Source organism: Ambystoma mexicanum, chromosome 2p (genome assembly GCF_040938575.1).
Source record: "Ambystoma mexicanum isolate Mex_15411 chromosome 2p, UKY_AmexF1_1, whole genome shotgun sequence".
Lineage (NCBI taxonomy): Eukaryota > Metazoa > Chordata > Amphibia > Caudata > Ambystomatidae > Ambystoma > Ambystoma mexicanum.
The window spans coordinates 486,234,683-486,250,405 of record NC_090923.1 but is presented as its reverse complement, the minus strand read 5'-3'; the positions used below and the strand labels follow the sequence as shown (position 1 = coordinate 486,250,405).

General features: G+C 46.4%; 1 protein-coding gene across 1 annotated transcript in view; it reads right to left on the bottom strand.

The window, feature by feature from the left end:
- The window catches only part of IARS1 (isoleucyl-tRNA synthetase 1), a 2,025,584-nt gene that overhangs the window by 1,430,135 nt on the left and 579,726 nt on the right, over window positions 1–15,723 (bottom strand). Inside the window, exon 13 of the mRNA XM_069643896.1 lies at window positions 2,123–2,221. Within this exon, the coding sequence (XP_069499997.1) occupies window positions 2,123–2,221 (99 nt within the window). The remainder of the gene's footprint in view (window positions 1–2,122; window positions 2,222–15,723) is intronic.

Here is a 15,723-nt window from a genome sequence, read left to right as displayed (position 1 = left end):
ACACGGTCAGGCAGCAACAGGTCATCTTCCAGTGGTGAACCCAGAAGCAGCCCCAGCACAGATTCCCATGTAGTGAGATGGCTGAACATACAAGGACAATCGACTTATGGCATAAACTGAAGATCCTGCAAGTCCTAAGGCTCTGCGCAGAACGACGACACTGCAGCAAGGAGCTACTCAGTCCACTGGGTGGTCCATGGACACTTCCAAGTCGTGGATACTCGAGCAGGGTCGAGACTGGTTGTTCCCAACAGTCCAAGGGGCAAAGCACAAAGCGTCTGAGATCAGGCATAGGAGCAGGCCTTCACAGAGTCAATCACTGAAGTTGATGCTGCTCAGCTGCAGGAGTCATTCTTAGGTCGTTAGCAGGCTGCTTTTCAACGCAGAAATCTTGGTTCCAATAATGAGCTCTTGAACACCTACAGGAGCCCGTCTTGTAGCCAAGATTTAGGCTGAGAGTTAGCACAGGCCCACCAATGGTAAGGATCTGCAACACTCTTAACAGACCAGGGTTGTCCAAACCCGGACAACCACTGGTCATCACATCTGTCAAGCAACAGACTTTCGAACGCCAGAGGATGTGGACTGGGACCAGACAGTAAAATCTACCCCTTCCCTGTGGCTCACAAGCACACAGTCAGAAGCTTTCACCAGGAAAGGGGTTACCATGTATGGCGTTTCCTGACCAGAGAAGGCAGGAAGAAGGTCAAAGGATAAAATGGTCAATAAATCTCGTGGCACAATTATTTCAGGATGCTAGCCATCTTTAGTAGCCATTTGCATTGAATGCAAAAATGCACGAGAAATATCAGAAAACAGTAAAAATCACATTGCAAAGGTAACCGACAATCCATTGGGTAAAATGTTATACGGATACAAACTATCCTAACTGCATTTCACTGTACGGTGATGTGTGCAATTATAAAAATACAAGAATTTCAAAAGAAAAACAGTCTCATCGGGTCTAGTCAGTTGCCCCATAAGAATGAGCAAAACCAGCAGGTAAAGCAGGCGGCTTTATTTATTGACTCAAAAAAAGACAGTTACAAAATAGCAAAACGACTAGGGGTCCCATATGACTATGGAGGGAAAGGTGCAAAAAGATAATCTTTCCCAACATACTCATTTTTGATCTAATGACTCCGTCTGCTGCCCCCTTTGGTATACCCATCACTGACTTCCAAGTGGGTGTCTGAACACCTTTTAAGATCTTTTATCTTGTTTTTTCAAGTGTTACAATGAGCTGTCCAGCGCCTGCTAGTAGTGCCCCTTTTAGTTTTACAGTTTGAGAGTTGGAGACTTCTCAAATCAGGTACCAATACTGTGGAATTACATCTTCCTGGGAATCTCCTGTCTCTCAACCCCTACTGACATGAAGGTAGGCCTTAAAGACTTTTCTTTAATATTCTGAGGGTTTTTCCGATATGACTCCGGACTTGCACACCAATGAGCACGTACACCTAAAGAGTTTGCCAAGTTGTTCATTACAAACCACCGAACATGAAAACTACTGACAGAATACCAACAAAGGCATGCAGGCAAAACTAGACTACACAACATCTTCAATTGCTTCCCAAACAAAAGTATCCTGACAATCCATTTCATTTGCAGCTCAGAGGTGACAAAAACTACACAGCAAATGAGACATGGTAAAACCCCTCAAAATCCAAAGAGTCTGCCTACAACCGGTCAAGCAACCTCTTGCCTTTTGGAGACTTCACCATTATCACTGCAAGATTTTACACAATTTAAGTGATCAGAGTTAAACTGTTTGGAGTTCAACCAATGGGAAGAAAGTTGCATTGATTGTTCGAAAAGAACGTCACATTTTCAACTTTATAAAATAAGTTGAAAACAACAGCGTTTTAAAAGGTAATGGCTGCTAGCAAAGGCCTGAACACCCTCTGTTGTGTTTAGGTTCAAAAGAGCACAGAATCACCACCCCAGGTGTTTTATATGCAGTTCTTATTTTAAAAGCCAAAAAGAAACAGTGCATGTTGGCTAATGACTGCCATTCGGAGATTACAACGATGACAATCAAGAATCTACAAACCGAGATGCTGAGGAGCACATACATAACGAGAACAATCACAACTGATGGAATTATTTTAAAGTACATTACCAATAGCACTGACTGTTACAGGCTAGTAGCTTGTCCACCATATGCTCGACTCTCACAAACCAGCTGGGCACCGCTTTGTAAATAAGAGGTGTATCTGACCTAAAGAGGAAAAATGCATTTTGGTTAATGTAAAAACGTACCTCTTGCTTCCTTATTATTTTTATTTAATTTTGCTACCATCGACAAATGCTAATCGTACCCCCTCCAAACCTTTAAGCTCAGCAGATTTGGTTGAAACAGAAAAGCCCATGGTTCGAAATTGCTGGGAGCTATTTAGCTCCTACTTCTACCCTGGGAGTACCTGGTTAACTTGATCCCATCAGCTACCTTTGTCCAGGCCAAATGATGTCTTACAAGCATGCATATATGACATTCAATTTGACGATTTGAGAAGTTTAATGAAAAAAAGTATTGGTACACATTTATACATAGAGTCTCATACATAATGGCCAAAAATGTATTCAAATGTCCATCTCATGTGGAAATTACTTTTGCAGCGCGCAGTGTACTCCCTCCCTGCTCCCCAGCAGTAGCTCCTGCTTACCTCGTGATCGATGACGCCAAGGAGCTGGTTTTAGCGCCAGCTCATTGAACCCACATTTTGAATCCTAAAAGCCATCTGGTCAGTAGCAACCCATTCAGGTTCTGAGGACTAGAAATCCAAAGCAATCAGACCCAGAACTTCACAAGAGGGAATATGGGTGTGCCTTCAGGAATCTCCCAGATGTTTGGACCCCGTCAGGGTAACATTCAGCAGCCCTAACAACAACCACGGCGTCACTTAAATATGATTAATCATCCCACAAAGCATGACACATGGTTCTGTGAGCTCAAATGGACGCATTCGTGTGTACTTAGTTATATAAAGCACTATAATGCAGTGTGCCTTACAGTGAATTTTGAGACAGAACTAGATGAAATAGAAAAAATACAAAAAAAGGTAGCAGGCGCCATCAGTTTTTGTCCCACCCACAAGGGCAGTCAAGTACCGAAATGCCAGGCAAACCTCCTTTGAACAAGTGTACCAACAGCAAACCCTGATGAGGCCAGACTAGGCCGAAACACGTGTCTGGGGTTGCTGTTGACACTCTTGTGGGGACTGCCCTTGTGGTCAGGCCAAAGACTGATATGCAAATAGTTATTCCTCCTTTATGAAAAATACAGTGAGCAAAAAGCGATGGCTGAGGACTCTCAAAGTGGGTAAAAACTACAGAACAGGTTATCATGTCATGTACTTTTGATAGAGTGGCGCCTGCTACCTGTTCTGTACTAGATGAAATAGAGTTCAAGGGTTGTATGCCAACACCTCACTGCTACCTTCAACCTCTTCCCCCGAAACAGCCTTATGGATCAAATCCTTCCTTTCCGGACTATCCACCAGGGTCTTCATGGGAACTGAAGCAGCTAATCCCATCTCCTATTGTGTCCCCCACCCTGTACACAACATGTACACCAAACCCCTCTGACCAGCTGGATACTTACCTTACACCAACTTTGCCGATGATACGCAGGTCCTCCTCAAAATCATAGGCAACCATGAGCTAGACTCAACTAACATCAACCGCATCTACAGCTTCATTCAGGCATGGATGGTCAACAACCATCTATGCCTGAATGACTAAATGACCAGACCGAGCTCCTTATCGCAGGCTTTCCCCACCGCCTCAACCACCTTAGTCCTGCTTTCACATCTTTCTGCATCGATGGAAACATCATCCCAGTATCCGCCAACGTCAAAATGCTCAGAGTCTACTTGGGCGCTGAACTAAACAAGCAGAAATATGTCAAAGCAATCGCCTCTTCTACCGCCTACTCCACAAAACTTTCAACCTCTCCAGAAAATTCCTCACCCCCAACGAATGCCTCATCCTAGCTAAGGTCATCATAGGCAGCAAATTGGATTATTGCAACACCATCCTAGCAGGAACAAAAACATCAACAAACTCCAACTGTTACAAAACAATGCACTCCGAGCAGTCTGGGGCTTGAAACGCTCCGACCACATCTCACAAATCAGGCAGGCGGTGCACTGGCTCCCCATCAAAGCATGTTTCGAGATCAAACTCCTCACAATCACCCAGTGCTGCTTGCACAACACCGCCCCCGTACCTTAACAACCACATCTAAAAAACACACTGTGTGCAAGCTACACCACTCTTCCTCATCTGCCCTGATCACCCCAGATTCACCAGAAAGAGCTGGGGGCTCTAGTTTCACCACCATCACCCCTGCCCTCTGGAACACCCTCCGTCAGTGTATCCAAGAAGAACCCTCCTACTCGCTCTTCCGAAAGAAAGTAAAAACAACCTTGTTTAACAAATGCGTGTAACCTGCCAGATTTGTTTGTAACATGCATGCCCTTTAAAATGACTATTTACCAACTCTGTACCGCTTTCTTAGCGCCGTGATGCCTCCGGGTCTGGGCGCTACTTATACATAGAATAAATACAAAATAAATAAAATGTGCCTTGAAGTATTTTGGAAGTTTGAGGTAACGCTGCTTGTCCATGACAATTGTGCATCAGCAGGAGAAAATGCTTCAAGCTCTAGGAGACACTGATTTCTGAAAGGCATAGGGTTTTGGAAGCTCTGATTTTGATGGAGGCAGAATATACCACCGGCAGGATGGATATGCTAGGATCCCTGAAATAAAGGGGTGTCTGGGGATGGCAGGGGTGGGTTCAGTGGGTTTAGGATCAAAGATAGTTTATTCTAATTTCTATAAATGCCACACGCAGTCTGAATCACTTCTGAGCACTCAGAAAATCCAAGGCAATGATGCACATCCAATTAAGGAAAAGGATTACATCACAAACTGAACAAAATGACAAGGTATAATGGAAAAAAGACTAGATTAAGCAGTTCATCAAGTACAATGAGGTAGTCGTCCTGGGTCTGCAAGTGCTGGCTGCGATTAATCTGTGGGATCACAAGTAGAGAGGTAGCTTTGTTATAGGATTAGTCTCCCAAGTAAAAACCTTTCAGGGAGCTCTTCGATTTTATGTTGGTGGAAAGATGCAATTATGCTTGTTGAGTCCAAAGAGAAGGCTGCCCACTCTGTTCTAATCAAGTTGCATTTGTTTGATGTACTGTTTCCAGAAGCCCAAGCAGAGGGCATTGCCATTTTTCAGTTTGCTTATAGCAAAGGCTTGGGGGGCAGTTGGATGTTGTGCTTGGTGGTTAACAGGGGGAGGATTATCCTAAATGAATTAAGCTGAATGTGTCCAGTTTTGGCAACTGACGGCTCATGATGAGGTATTTTGCTGTTTCAGAGGCGGTGGGAACGGGCCCTACGTTTTTCTCACTACTTCAAAGATAGGTCTGCTTTTGCACTATTAGCCAGTTTGAGGATGATAGTTTTTTCCTACATTTGCCCAGAGTTCGATGGTGGGCATTTAATTCTGAACTGATGATATGCAGTCATTGATATTTTCATTCTTGGTTGATTAAGGGTTGATTTCAAACTAATTATCAGCAAAACATTTGAAAACCTCAGTATATTCATTAAGTCTTTGACCAGGTGTTAGGCAGAAACCTGTGCAGTTCCCTCTGGGACCACTGCAAAAGATTTAGGACTACAGGTGTTTGGCAGTAAACCCACTTGGTAGCAGTCTGTACCACACAGATTCACTTGGTGGCTGAGCAGTCAGACTTCCCTCAAGAAGAGTTAGGCAGTATACAGAGTATTCACAATAGGTCAAAAGAACACAGTAGAACAAGTAAACGCTGACCAGGGCTTGGTGTAATAGAGATATAATTATTTATTTAAAACCACATCTAGAAAAACGCACAGGCACTAATACTAAGCAATTCAAAAACACGGTCACTAAAAGATATACACTCCCTTAAAAGAATATTAGACATGTCTTAAGTAAAGCCCCACTTATTTTCAGACAGCGATGAGCGCTTAACGTAGATGGCACTCTAATATTTCGTTTTAAAAAGGGAGAGAAGAGCAGAGAACAAGTTGAAACAGATCCCAACACTTTTACCAGAACATAACAAGCGAGGAAGGCAAAGTAAAACCGTGACGTTAGAGTTCAAGAGGCCGGATCCACTTTCAGAGGATCCAAACGAAATGTGTCCAAGGTCACACAGTTGCAGTGCACAAAAGTCTTGTAAAGGTTCAAAAAGGAGTTGGACAAAAGAAAGGGACCAGTTAGAGGGTCAAGGCGGCCAGCCCAGTCCAGAAGGGTAAGGGGTTATTATTACCTTGTAGCAATCTTTAGAAAGGGAGGCCTGGCGGACACGGTACCTTAAAGTGGTGAGAACGCTCCAGCGGGGGCAGTTGTTCCTGGCAGCGGGTGCAAGTCGGTGCTTCGTCCGGGGGGGAAGAGGGGATCTCGTCGTGGAGGAAGACAGGAGTCAGTTGCACTGCCAGGGAAGAAACCAGCCGCAGAGTTTCTCAGGTACAAGGAGCGGTCCGTTGATTCGCGGTTCAGTGTTGAGTGGCTATCCGGCCATCGGGGTGCTTGGCACGGGCAGTTCGACAACAAAACGGGATGGGGTGCGAAGAAAGGAAGGTAAACTGGTTGTGCCCACCAGTCAGGGGAAGAAGCCTCTCCAGCCGGGAGATCTTCTCTGTCGTCGGGAAGTGGTGAGTCGGTTCTGCAGAGCTCCACCGGTGGTGTCGTCGTGGTAGGTCGGCTCAGCTTCTCCCTCGTCAGATTCTCAGGTCCTGTGGCGACTTCTGAAGTTCCAGTCCCCAAAGCCCTGCTTTTATGCAGAAAACTCCCATTCACTCAGCCTAGCTGTAACTCAAACATGCTAAGTGGTGAGCCGGCCGGCTCACCACTTGGGCCAATCACACAAGAGTGTGACTTGAGTTACCAAGGTAACTCAGTCCAGGGTGCCTAAACCCCCTCCCACGCCCCCTATGGTACCCAGACAGAGTGGCACCACTTTTGAGGCTTCAAGAGAAGAGAAGCCCGCCAAAAAATGGAACAAAGGACTCGACTTGGTTGGAGTCACAGAAGAGAACACAAACGCCATTTTAGAATAGAGTCTTGGCAAAAAATACCAACCGGCGAATTAATATTAATTAAATAAACCGGCGGTATGTTCGAGGCTATGAGAATTAAATAATTAAAGTTGGTAGCCTCGAACAATGGGAAAATCCCATAGGAAAATATTTGTGGTCGAATATAAAAAGTAGTTTCCACTGCCACCAGCCAAAACTATCAGGGGGGACGGAGACGTGCCCCCTCGACTAAGACCCCGGGGCAATCGAATTGCCCCGACCAGTATGTCCACAATATGATGGTTTGTACTGGTTTCTGTTAATAATTTGGGACTAGTAAAGCCAATGGTGACTTTACATGCCCTGGGAGACAGTAGTCAGTCCCAGGGTATGGAGTCTATGGTGGGGTGTCACTATGACACCCCTGTGTTACTGCATGGATGGTGCTGTGTAACACACATAGGAAAAACACATGAGACCCTATGGAGTAAAGGACCCCATAGCCCATAAAACATTACCAGTCAAAGGAATACGATAAATCATGTCCAAGAGTGGGAGGAAAAGAGTCTCACACTTGGCAGGAGGAAAAAAAAACAACTCCAGAAAACCAGCAAAGCTGCTGGGGGACTCACTAGGTTAGGAAATTCAGCCTAAAGAGAGAATTCTCCCTAACACCAGGTGTATGTACACATTAACCAGCCTCGCAGAACCCTGCAACGTAGGATGGTGGGCTTAGTGGTAAACTTTGCAAATTGCACGCGAGTCAACCTTTTGAGAAAAAAGCATTTCTACCAATCAAGTAAGGTACGTCCTATGCCCCGAGTATTATACATTCTATTAGTGAATATGCCGTGATTGACAGTGTTGTAGGCAGCGGATAAATCCAGTAGAATATTACACCATTCTGTTCCTCTCCAAACAAGCTGGTTTCTATGCTCTGGTTGGTCTGTAACGGATCGTCATTCAGGTGGTTTCACGTTTTGTGTTCTCGTAATTGGGGTGTCACTAACCTATCTAGAATTTTGGCTTGGAAATTGGTGTTAATTAAAGGTCTAATTTAGAAGACCCGAGGATCCTCCGAATCTTTCTTCAGAAGTCTGATCAAGTAATTTCTTTAGGTCTGTGGCTATATTCCCCAAATACGCATGAGGTATTGGAAAGGAGTAGGCAGCGAGGCACTAGGGTAAGCAACAATGTATGTTTCATGATTCATGCTAGGCATGGGGAGCTGAGTGCAGATAAGGCCTTGATTTTTAAACTTTGAAGTAGCTTCCGATGTGGCCAGCAATAAGGCAGTTTTTGAACAACCCCCTGTTGAGTGTTGTACAACCACTAACTCCATGGTGGGGCAAAGGCACCAAGCTAAAAATATAGCCAAACCTCTCAAATGTAGGTAGAATGGCAGAACAGTCAGGCATACCTCTCAGTCAGCTTAGTGCTGCACAAACCCAGTACAGTGTTAAGACACAAGCCACGCCTGCATTATTTTGCAGGCCCACTACCATTCGATGGGCGCACAATAAAACAAGACAAGGGGTGGGAAGGAACATGTTCCTTACCTTTATCTCCTGTTCTCCAGCATTTGTACTATTCATATATTCACATGCTGTTTGAACATTCCCCAGCGACAGGATGGTAATCCTCAACATTAAAGCAGCTTCCCTTAAAATGTTAAACTGCTTGTCACTTTAGTGCTGTATCTTTTTGGGTTATATTGCCAATAGACATACCTCCCTTAGTTCCACCCCGGAGGACCTTATCCGATTTGGCACAGCACACGTACAGTGGCAATATTGTTAAGATGGGTTTCTAGAATCTGGCCTGGTGGACAGATTTTAGGATGCCACACTAGTTACAGTTGTTAGGACAGTTCTTAGTAAAACCATTCAACCGAGGCAGTACAAGATTCCACTCTTAGTATAAGGCTGTACCACCTGAGTATAGAGTAACAGACAGAGCAGCCAGGCGTATCTTAGGAGGGAGAGAGGGCTGTAAAATCAGTACAAATAAATTGTAATAAAAATGGTCCAGAGAGAGACGAACACTATGCATTGTAAAAATAAATGGTTTATTTAAATACAAGTAGGCCCAGATAAATATATATATGAGATACATTACTCACCGTAATCGTATTTCTGATGCTTGTATCTGCTTAGATTCACATGCTGTGCATAGGCCGACATCTAGTGGAAGCTGCGGAGTATTACAGTTTGTTTTTTGAAACTCGAAAAGGGGTGTCGAACTGGGACGTGTGAGTAATACTATCCCTAGTCTGACGTCCACTGTACCCATGATTCCTCACACGTGTAGGACCCTCAGATTGTATTTTTTTTACATGAGGTAGCATGAGGAGTAGCGCGAGTACAGAGTATCCAAGCAGATAAGACTACAAGCATCCATGCACCTTCTCTCTTCGTGTAGTCACCATTTGTGTTCCTCTGGGAGGGAATCTCTGCTCAGAGCGCCCGCTGGTGAATTGAGATCCCCTGGAACATGTTGGGATGACAGGTAAATCTTCCATCCGAGTGCCTATTTCCAAAAAGCTTGGACAGATTTGGCGAACGCGTGCCCCCTTGTTTAAGTAAAACATCGCTGTCGTGCTGTTTGTTAGGATTTGCACCGACAGGTTGGATAAGAGGGGTTCGAATGTCCGAAAAGCTCTGAAGACTAATGAAAGTTCTAGCAGATTGATATGGTTCTGAGCCACTGTGTGAGACCAGAGACCCTGAGCTGTGTGGTGAAGGTAGTGAGCACCCCATCCTGCCAGGGAGGCTTCTGTTGTGATGACGGCTTACATCTCTGGATCATAAAAAGGATTTCCCCTTTGTAAGATTCTCTTGTCCACCAGCGAAGACTTTGTACTAGTGTTGGCGAAACGACCACTAGATCGTCCCACTGACCACTTACTTGAGACCACTGTTTCGCCAACCATTCCTGCATGGGTCGCATGCACATGCGCACGTGAGGAATCCGGTAAATGCAAGATGCCATCATGCCTAGCAAACATCGCTTTGCGTACCCTTATTTGGCGACCAGACTGATATTGAGGAATTTGCAGCAAAAGATTTCGAATTCTTTCCTCTGATGGAAAGGCCAACCCCTCTTGGGGGTTTAGGACAGCTCCTAGGAACTGTTTTGAGGTGCTTGGCACCAGGCTTGATTTTTTCTAGTTGATTGAAAAGCCCAATTGGAAGAGGTCATCGATTGTTCAATCTGCAAATTACAGGTGTTTCCCCTGTGATGAGCCAATCGTCGCGGTAAGGGTACACCGGGATTGCCTCCCTGCGTAGGTGTGCCGCCACCACCGCCAGTACCTTGGTGAATACCCTTGGAACTGAGGCTATTAAGAAGGGCAGCACCTTGAACTGGTAGTGCTGGCTGTCTATCTTGAAACGCAAGAATCTTCTGTGCACATGGAAATATGAAAATAGGCATCTTTCATATCTAATGTTGCCCTGTAATCCCCCTTTTTTTAGTAGGGGGATTACCTCCTCCTGGAGTGCGGAATTTTTGTGGCTTGACATACTTGTTTGCAGGGCACAAGTCTAATACTGGGCGCTTCGTTAGATTTTTATTGGCACAAGGAAGTAGTTTGAATAAATACCCTTGTTTACTTGGTTGCCCGGGACGAGTTCTATTGTGTCCTTTGCAAGAAGAATGGCTATCTCCTCGAGGAGAATTCTTTGGTGCTCAAAGGAGTGTACTCTGTCTTGGAGGATGGTTTCTGGGAATTCTAGTAGCTCTATACAGAATCCTGCGGACACTGGACAGCATCCTTCTGTCTGAAGTGATCCCTTCCCATGCGTGGGTGAAGGTGGAAATGAGCCCCCCAACTGGGGATGCATGGGAAGGGACCCGGAGCAGAACGACACTTTATTGGGTGGCGTACCACCTCTACCGGTGCTGCCTCTACCCCTACTGCGGCCCCTGCGCCAACCTCTGGTAAAACCCCTGAGTAGCTTGGGATGGATTGCTGCCCCATGAGGTTCCTTGATTTTGATTGTAGTTGTAACCCCTCTGGGAGCTTTGGCCGCGAAAGCGATGAAAATTGTTATTTCCCCTTTGACCTGAGGGCTTATTTGTCAGTTGGCCAAGGGATTTTAAGGTCTCGTATTCATCCTTAGCCGTCTTAAGTGCCTCCTCCACTGCTTTCCCAAATAGGACGTTCAGCTCTACTGGCATGTCTATGAGGGTGGCTTGGGTCTCGGGCTTGAACCCGGATTGTCTTAGCCAAGCATGGCGTTTTATTCCTGTGCCTTCTGCTATTAATCTCCCTGCATTATCTGCTGCATTGAAGTTTGCCTTAAGGATGCATCCAGACACAGATCTTCAGGCTGATGCAATTTGGGCCAACTGGCCCATTAGTGGTTCAGGTGCAGAGGCTATTAGGGCAGCTACTGGTTCCCATTGGTGGCAATTGTAGCTTGCTAACAGAGTGGTGGTGTTGGCAATACGTGCCAGATATGCTGATGTGGATGCCACCTTCCTCCCCAGAGCATATTTTTTCTTCATCTCTTTGTCAGGGGGTGCTTCTGAAGAAGCTAGTGGTGTGCCCGCCTTCTTTCTGGTGGTTGTTACTACCAATGAGTCGTGTCTTAACTGACCCCTTATGCATAAGTGATTGGAGGGAGCAGCCCGAAATAATTTTTCTACTCGTGGATTAACTGCCCGGGGAAGATTAGGGGTTAGCAGAGAAGGATCAATTCTGCGCTGGATTTTAATATGGGGATAGCTTGGGCAATGGATTTCCTGTCCCCTAGGATTTCTTCTGCGAAAACTATATTCTTGGACACCCTGTGTGTCTATTTGAAAATGGGCTGCAGCTTTAGCTAGTACCTCGGGTTCATCTTTGACTCCACCCTTTCCTTCTCCGCCCACATCTCTGAGGTCTCTAAAAAGTCAAATATCCGACTGCACCTCCTCAGAGGTACTCTGCCTTTCCTCTCCTTCCCACAGAAGCTCATGGTATCCCAAGCTCTGGTTCTCTCTAGCTTGGACTATTGTAACAGCCTCTTTCTAAACCTATCTGCCTCTGCAACTAATCCAGAACAGGACTGCGAGACTTGTCCTTGTTGGCCTCAAGCCCTGGGATCGAATCTCTCCAGCTCTGAAATCTCTCCACTGGCTGCCAGTGGATGTTCTCCCCTGACCCCTCCCTTGCCTTGTAGCGCTCTGAAACACTTGTGTACGAGCGCAATAGAGATAAAATATCAATCAATCAATACCCCATTGAGTAAAGGTTGATTATCAACCGGTGAATCATTCACTGGGGATCTTTCAGAATAGAGGAGCCAAGACTGTAGGCTTCCGCCGCCTCTTCCTCTTCCTGGTCCTCATCATTCCCATAGTTATCAACCCCTGTCTGGTCTTCCAGCACCTGTATTTCTGACTACTCACCATATGGCTGGTAAGGCTGAATTATTGAAGGGTCGGAAACCAAACCCTGAACTGGAGTCCAAGAACAGAGCCTCTTAGTAGGGGTTGAGGGTCTTTGGATCCCGAAGGAGCAAAGGTAGCTGGTGTATTTTGATAGCTATGGAAATAATTAGGGTCCTTTTCCTAAAAGTCTACAAAAAAGGACATCCTCCTCATTACCCTATCAATGTCCTCCGAGTTCCATTGCTTGGAAATGGGGATAACCCTCTCTTCCTGTGGTTCCTCATCCATGTCGATATCCTGAGGAGTGGGAGGAACAACCTTTTCCTTGGTGACAGGGTTAGGGACCTTGGATTTCTCCTTTTCTTTTTCCTTCTGAACCTGATGTTTTTTTATGTCGTCTTTCAACCTTCCCATGAATTGAGGAATGTTTTCCTGAACCCTTAGGGTTTTCTGAATGTTTCGACGCCTGCCGTCGAGATTCAGAAGTGTTGGCACGAGATTCGGGAGTCTTAGAAGAGGGGCGTTGAATCTCAGAAGCAGACGTCGAACATACTACTGAAGTAGACGTCGAAAGTGCTACTTGGGGAAAGAGGTCGGATTCATCTTCCGATGACCGGGCCTCAATGACTTTTGGTAATATGGCACCTTTTGCAACCGTGGACGGTTGTGGGTCGTGAGGCGAACGTGACCTAGAACGCTCAGAGGACACCGATCAGCGGACAGCTCTCTTGATGCCTTCTTTTACCTAACACTCGACATACGTGTCGAATCTCGGCTGGGTCTGAAGTGTTTGGTGGAAGGTGTGTGTGTTGCGCTCTTGCCGCCGGGTGTTGTCCCCATAACTGAACTGCCGGTCAGTCCTCCGTGGTCGGGGCTTGCGCGTGGGTGCCTGAAGTCACCCCTGTGCCCTCGCCGTCTGATAAGGCGGCATCGCTGAAGGATCCCACGGCGTCCAGGGCCTCGAGCTGCCTGGCGTAGTGGGCCCAGCGCTTCGTCGTGCGGTCCTTGAGTGTTTTGGCCTTGAAGAGCTTACAAGGGAGTACTCTCCATATGTTACTAATTGGCAGCGGGCGGACATATGTAGGAAACGAGTGTGTGTGACCACCCCCCACTCTCCCTACTTGCACAGAGCCAACGCCAGAGGCCCAAAGTCCATTGTGTAGTCACGACGGCTGATTCCCTCAGTCTTAATTCACCGACGTCGATCTTTGGCGTAGGGTTGGGGAAAACAGGGAAATATTGATAAATGGCTAAAGCCAAGGGAACTCTGCGATATGCTTCCGACAAGTATGGCGGAAAAAAACAATCTGAAGGTCCTACACGCGTGAGGGATCATGGGGACAGTGGACGTCACACTAGGGATTAGTATCACTGGCAAGCCCTACTTCGACCCCCCTATTTTAGAGTTTCAAAAAACAAACTAATACTCTGCAGCTTCCACTAGATGTCGGCCTATGCACAGCATATGATCTAAGCAGATTCCACAAGCCTCAGGAATTATATATATATATATATATATACATATATATATACATATACACACATATATATTAATGTTTGTTAGTGGGGTTTTATGTGCTGTTGATCTTGGGGAACGGTGACGACTGGTGTCATGAATTTTGCATGGAATATTCTTCATTTCATTGCCAAATTAATGCAACTATTTCTAGCTCGATAGGTCATCCCGTTTCCAAGATAACTTTTTGATTTTTCAGCATTATGTTTTATGGTGTTCCATGCGCCATTTACAGGTCATTTGTAGAAAGTGCTCATCGCACTGTGTGCGCTGAAGGAACAAGTTACTTACTTGCAACTGTTCTCCAGCATGGGTCTGGCATGGCTTCACATGCTCATGAATATTCCCCGTCGTCAGGCTGGTACTCCTCGTTAAAAGGAAACCGGTTTCCGATTTGTTTCCAAACGGTCTTTCTCCTATCAACTAATCACTGAGCTCTGGGTCATACTGCCCCCAGCCAAGGACTGCTCTCTAACTAAGCCCCTCCTCTGGCAGCCATCTTCAGATTTGGTAGCACGTAAAGGGGCAGTAGGACCAAGAGAAGTGCCGCAGAGGTTCAGGAGGGAGGTTTTGCATGTGAATCCATGCCAGACCCATGCTGAAGAACAACAGTTACAGGTAAGTAACTTGTTCCTTCTCCAGCATGGGGTCTGGCATGGGTTCACATCCACATGAATACAAGAATACATACCAGTACACATGCAAAGCCACAGGAGGTGGCAAGGCTCAAGAACTCAACATTAAGCATCTCTTACCTTCTCACCAGGCTCACCTTCAAGCAAACAGGTTGCGCAGCACTGCTTGGCCGACTGGACTCCTCCCTAGAATCACGGTCGACGCAGTAGAATTTTGTGAAGGTGTGCGTCAACCTCCACGTAGCAGCCCTGCCGATGTCCAGTAGGGGAACACCAGACAGGAACGCCGTAGTAGCAGCGATCGCTCTGGTGGAATGGGCTCTCGGGCGTTTGCCAAACGGTGACAGTGCAAGATGCAGTCGGAGAGCCATCTGGAAATGGAAGCATTGGAGAAGGTCTTCCCTTGGTTCACAGGGCCAAAGTTCACAAACCGCTGTGATGACTTCAGCGCTCTAGCCACATCCAGAGAGTGCAAAGTCCTCTCATCCGGCGACAAAGGAGACAGGAATAAAACAGGCAACACCAAGGGCTCGTTGAGATGCAAGTCCGACGGCACCTTGGGCATGAAGGAGGGGTGCGTCCTCAGCACTACCCTCGTCTCGTGGAATGTCAGGTACAGAGGTTTACAGGAGAGGGCCTGGATCTCTCCCACCCATCGTGCAGAGGTGATGGGCACAAGAAACACCGTCTTCCATAGTAGGAATTTCAGTTGCGCCGAATGTAAAGGCTCGAATGGCAGACCCATGAGCCTGGTCAGCACCACATTGAGCTCCCACGCCGGGGCCGGAGCCTTACCGGTGGGAACGAGCAGAACAGTCCTTTCATGAATTCCTTCACCAGGCAGTGAGACCACAGCAACAACCGCCTCGGAGATCTGGTGTAGCAGGAGATAGCCGCCAGATTAATTTTGATGGAGGCATGCGCCAGCTCTGCTTTGGCCCTCGACAGTAAGTACAGCAGCACTTGAGGGGCCGTAGAGGGTTGATCTTCTGTGCACGGCACCAGACAGAAAACCTCTTCCATTTATGTCCATAGCACTTGAGTCCATGAAGCCCTGGCCTTCGCAAGTACCTCCTTGCAGTCCACTGGGATATCGTAGCCTCCGAACTAT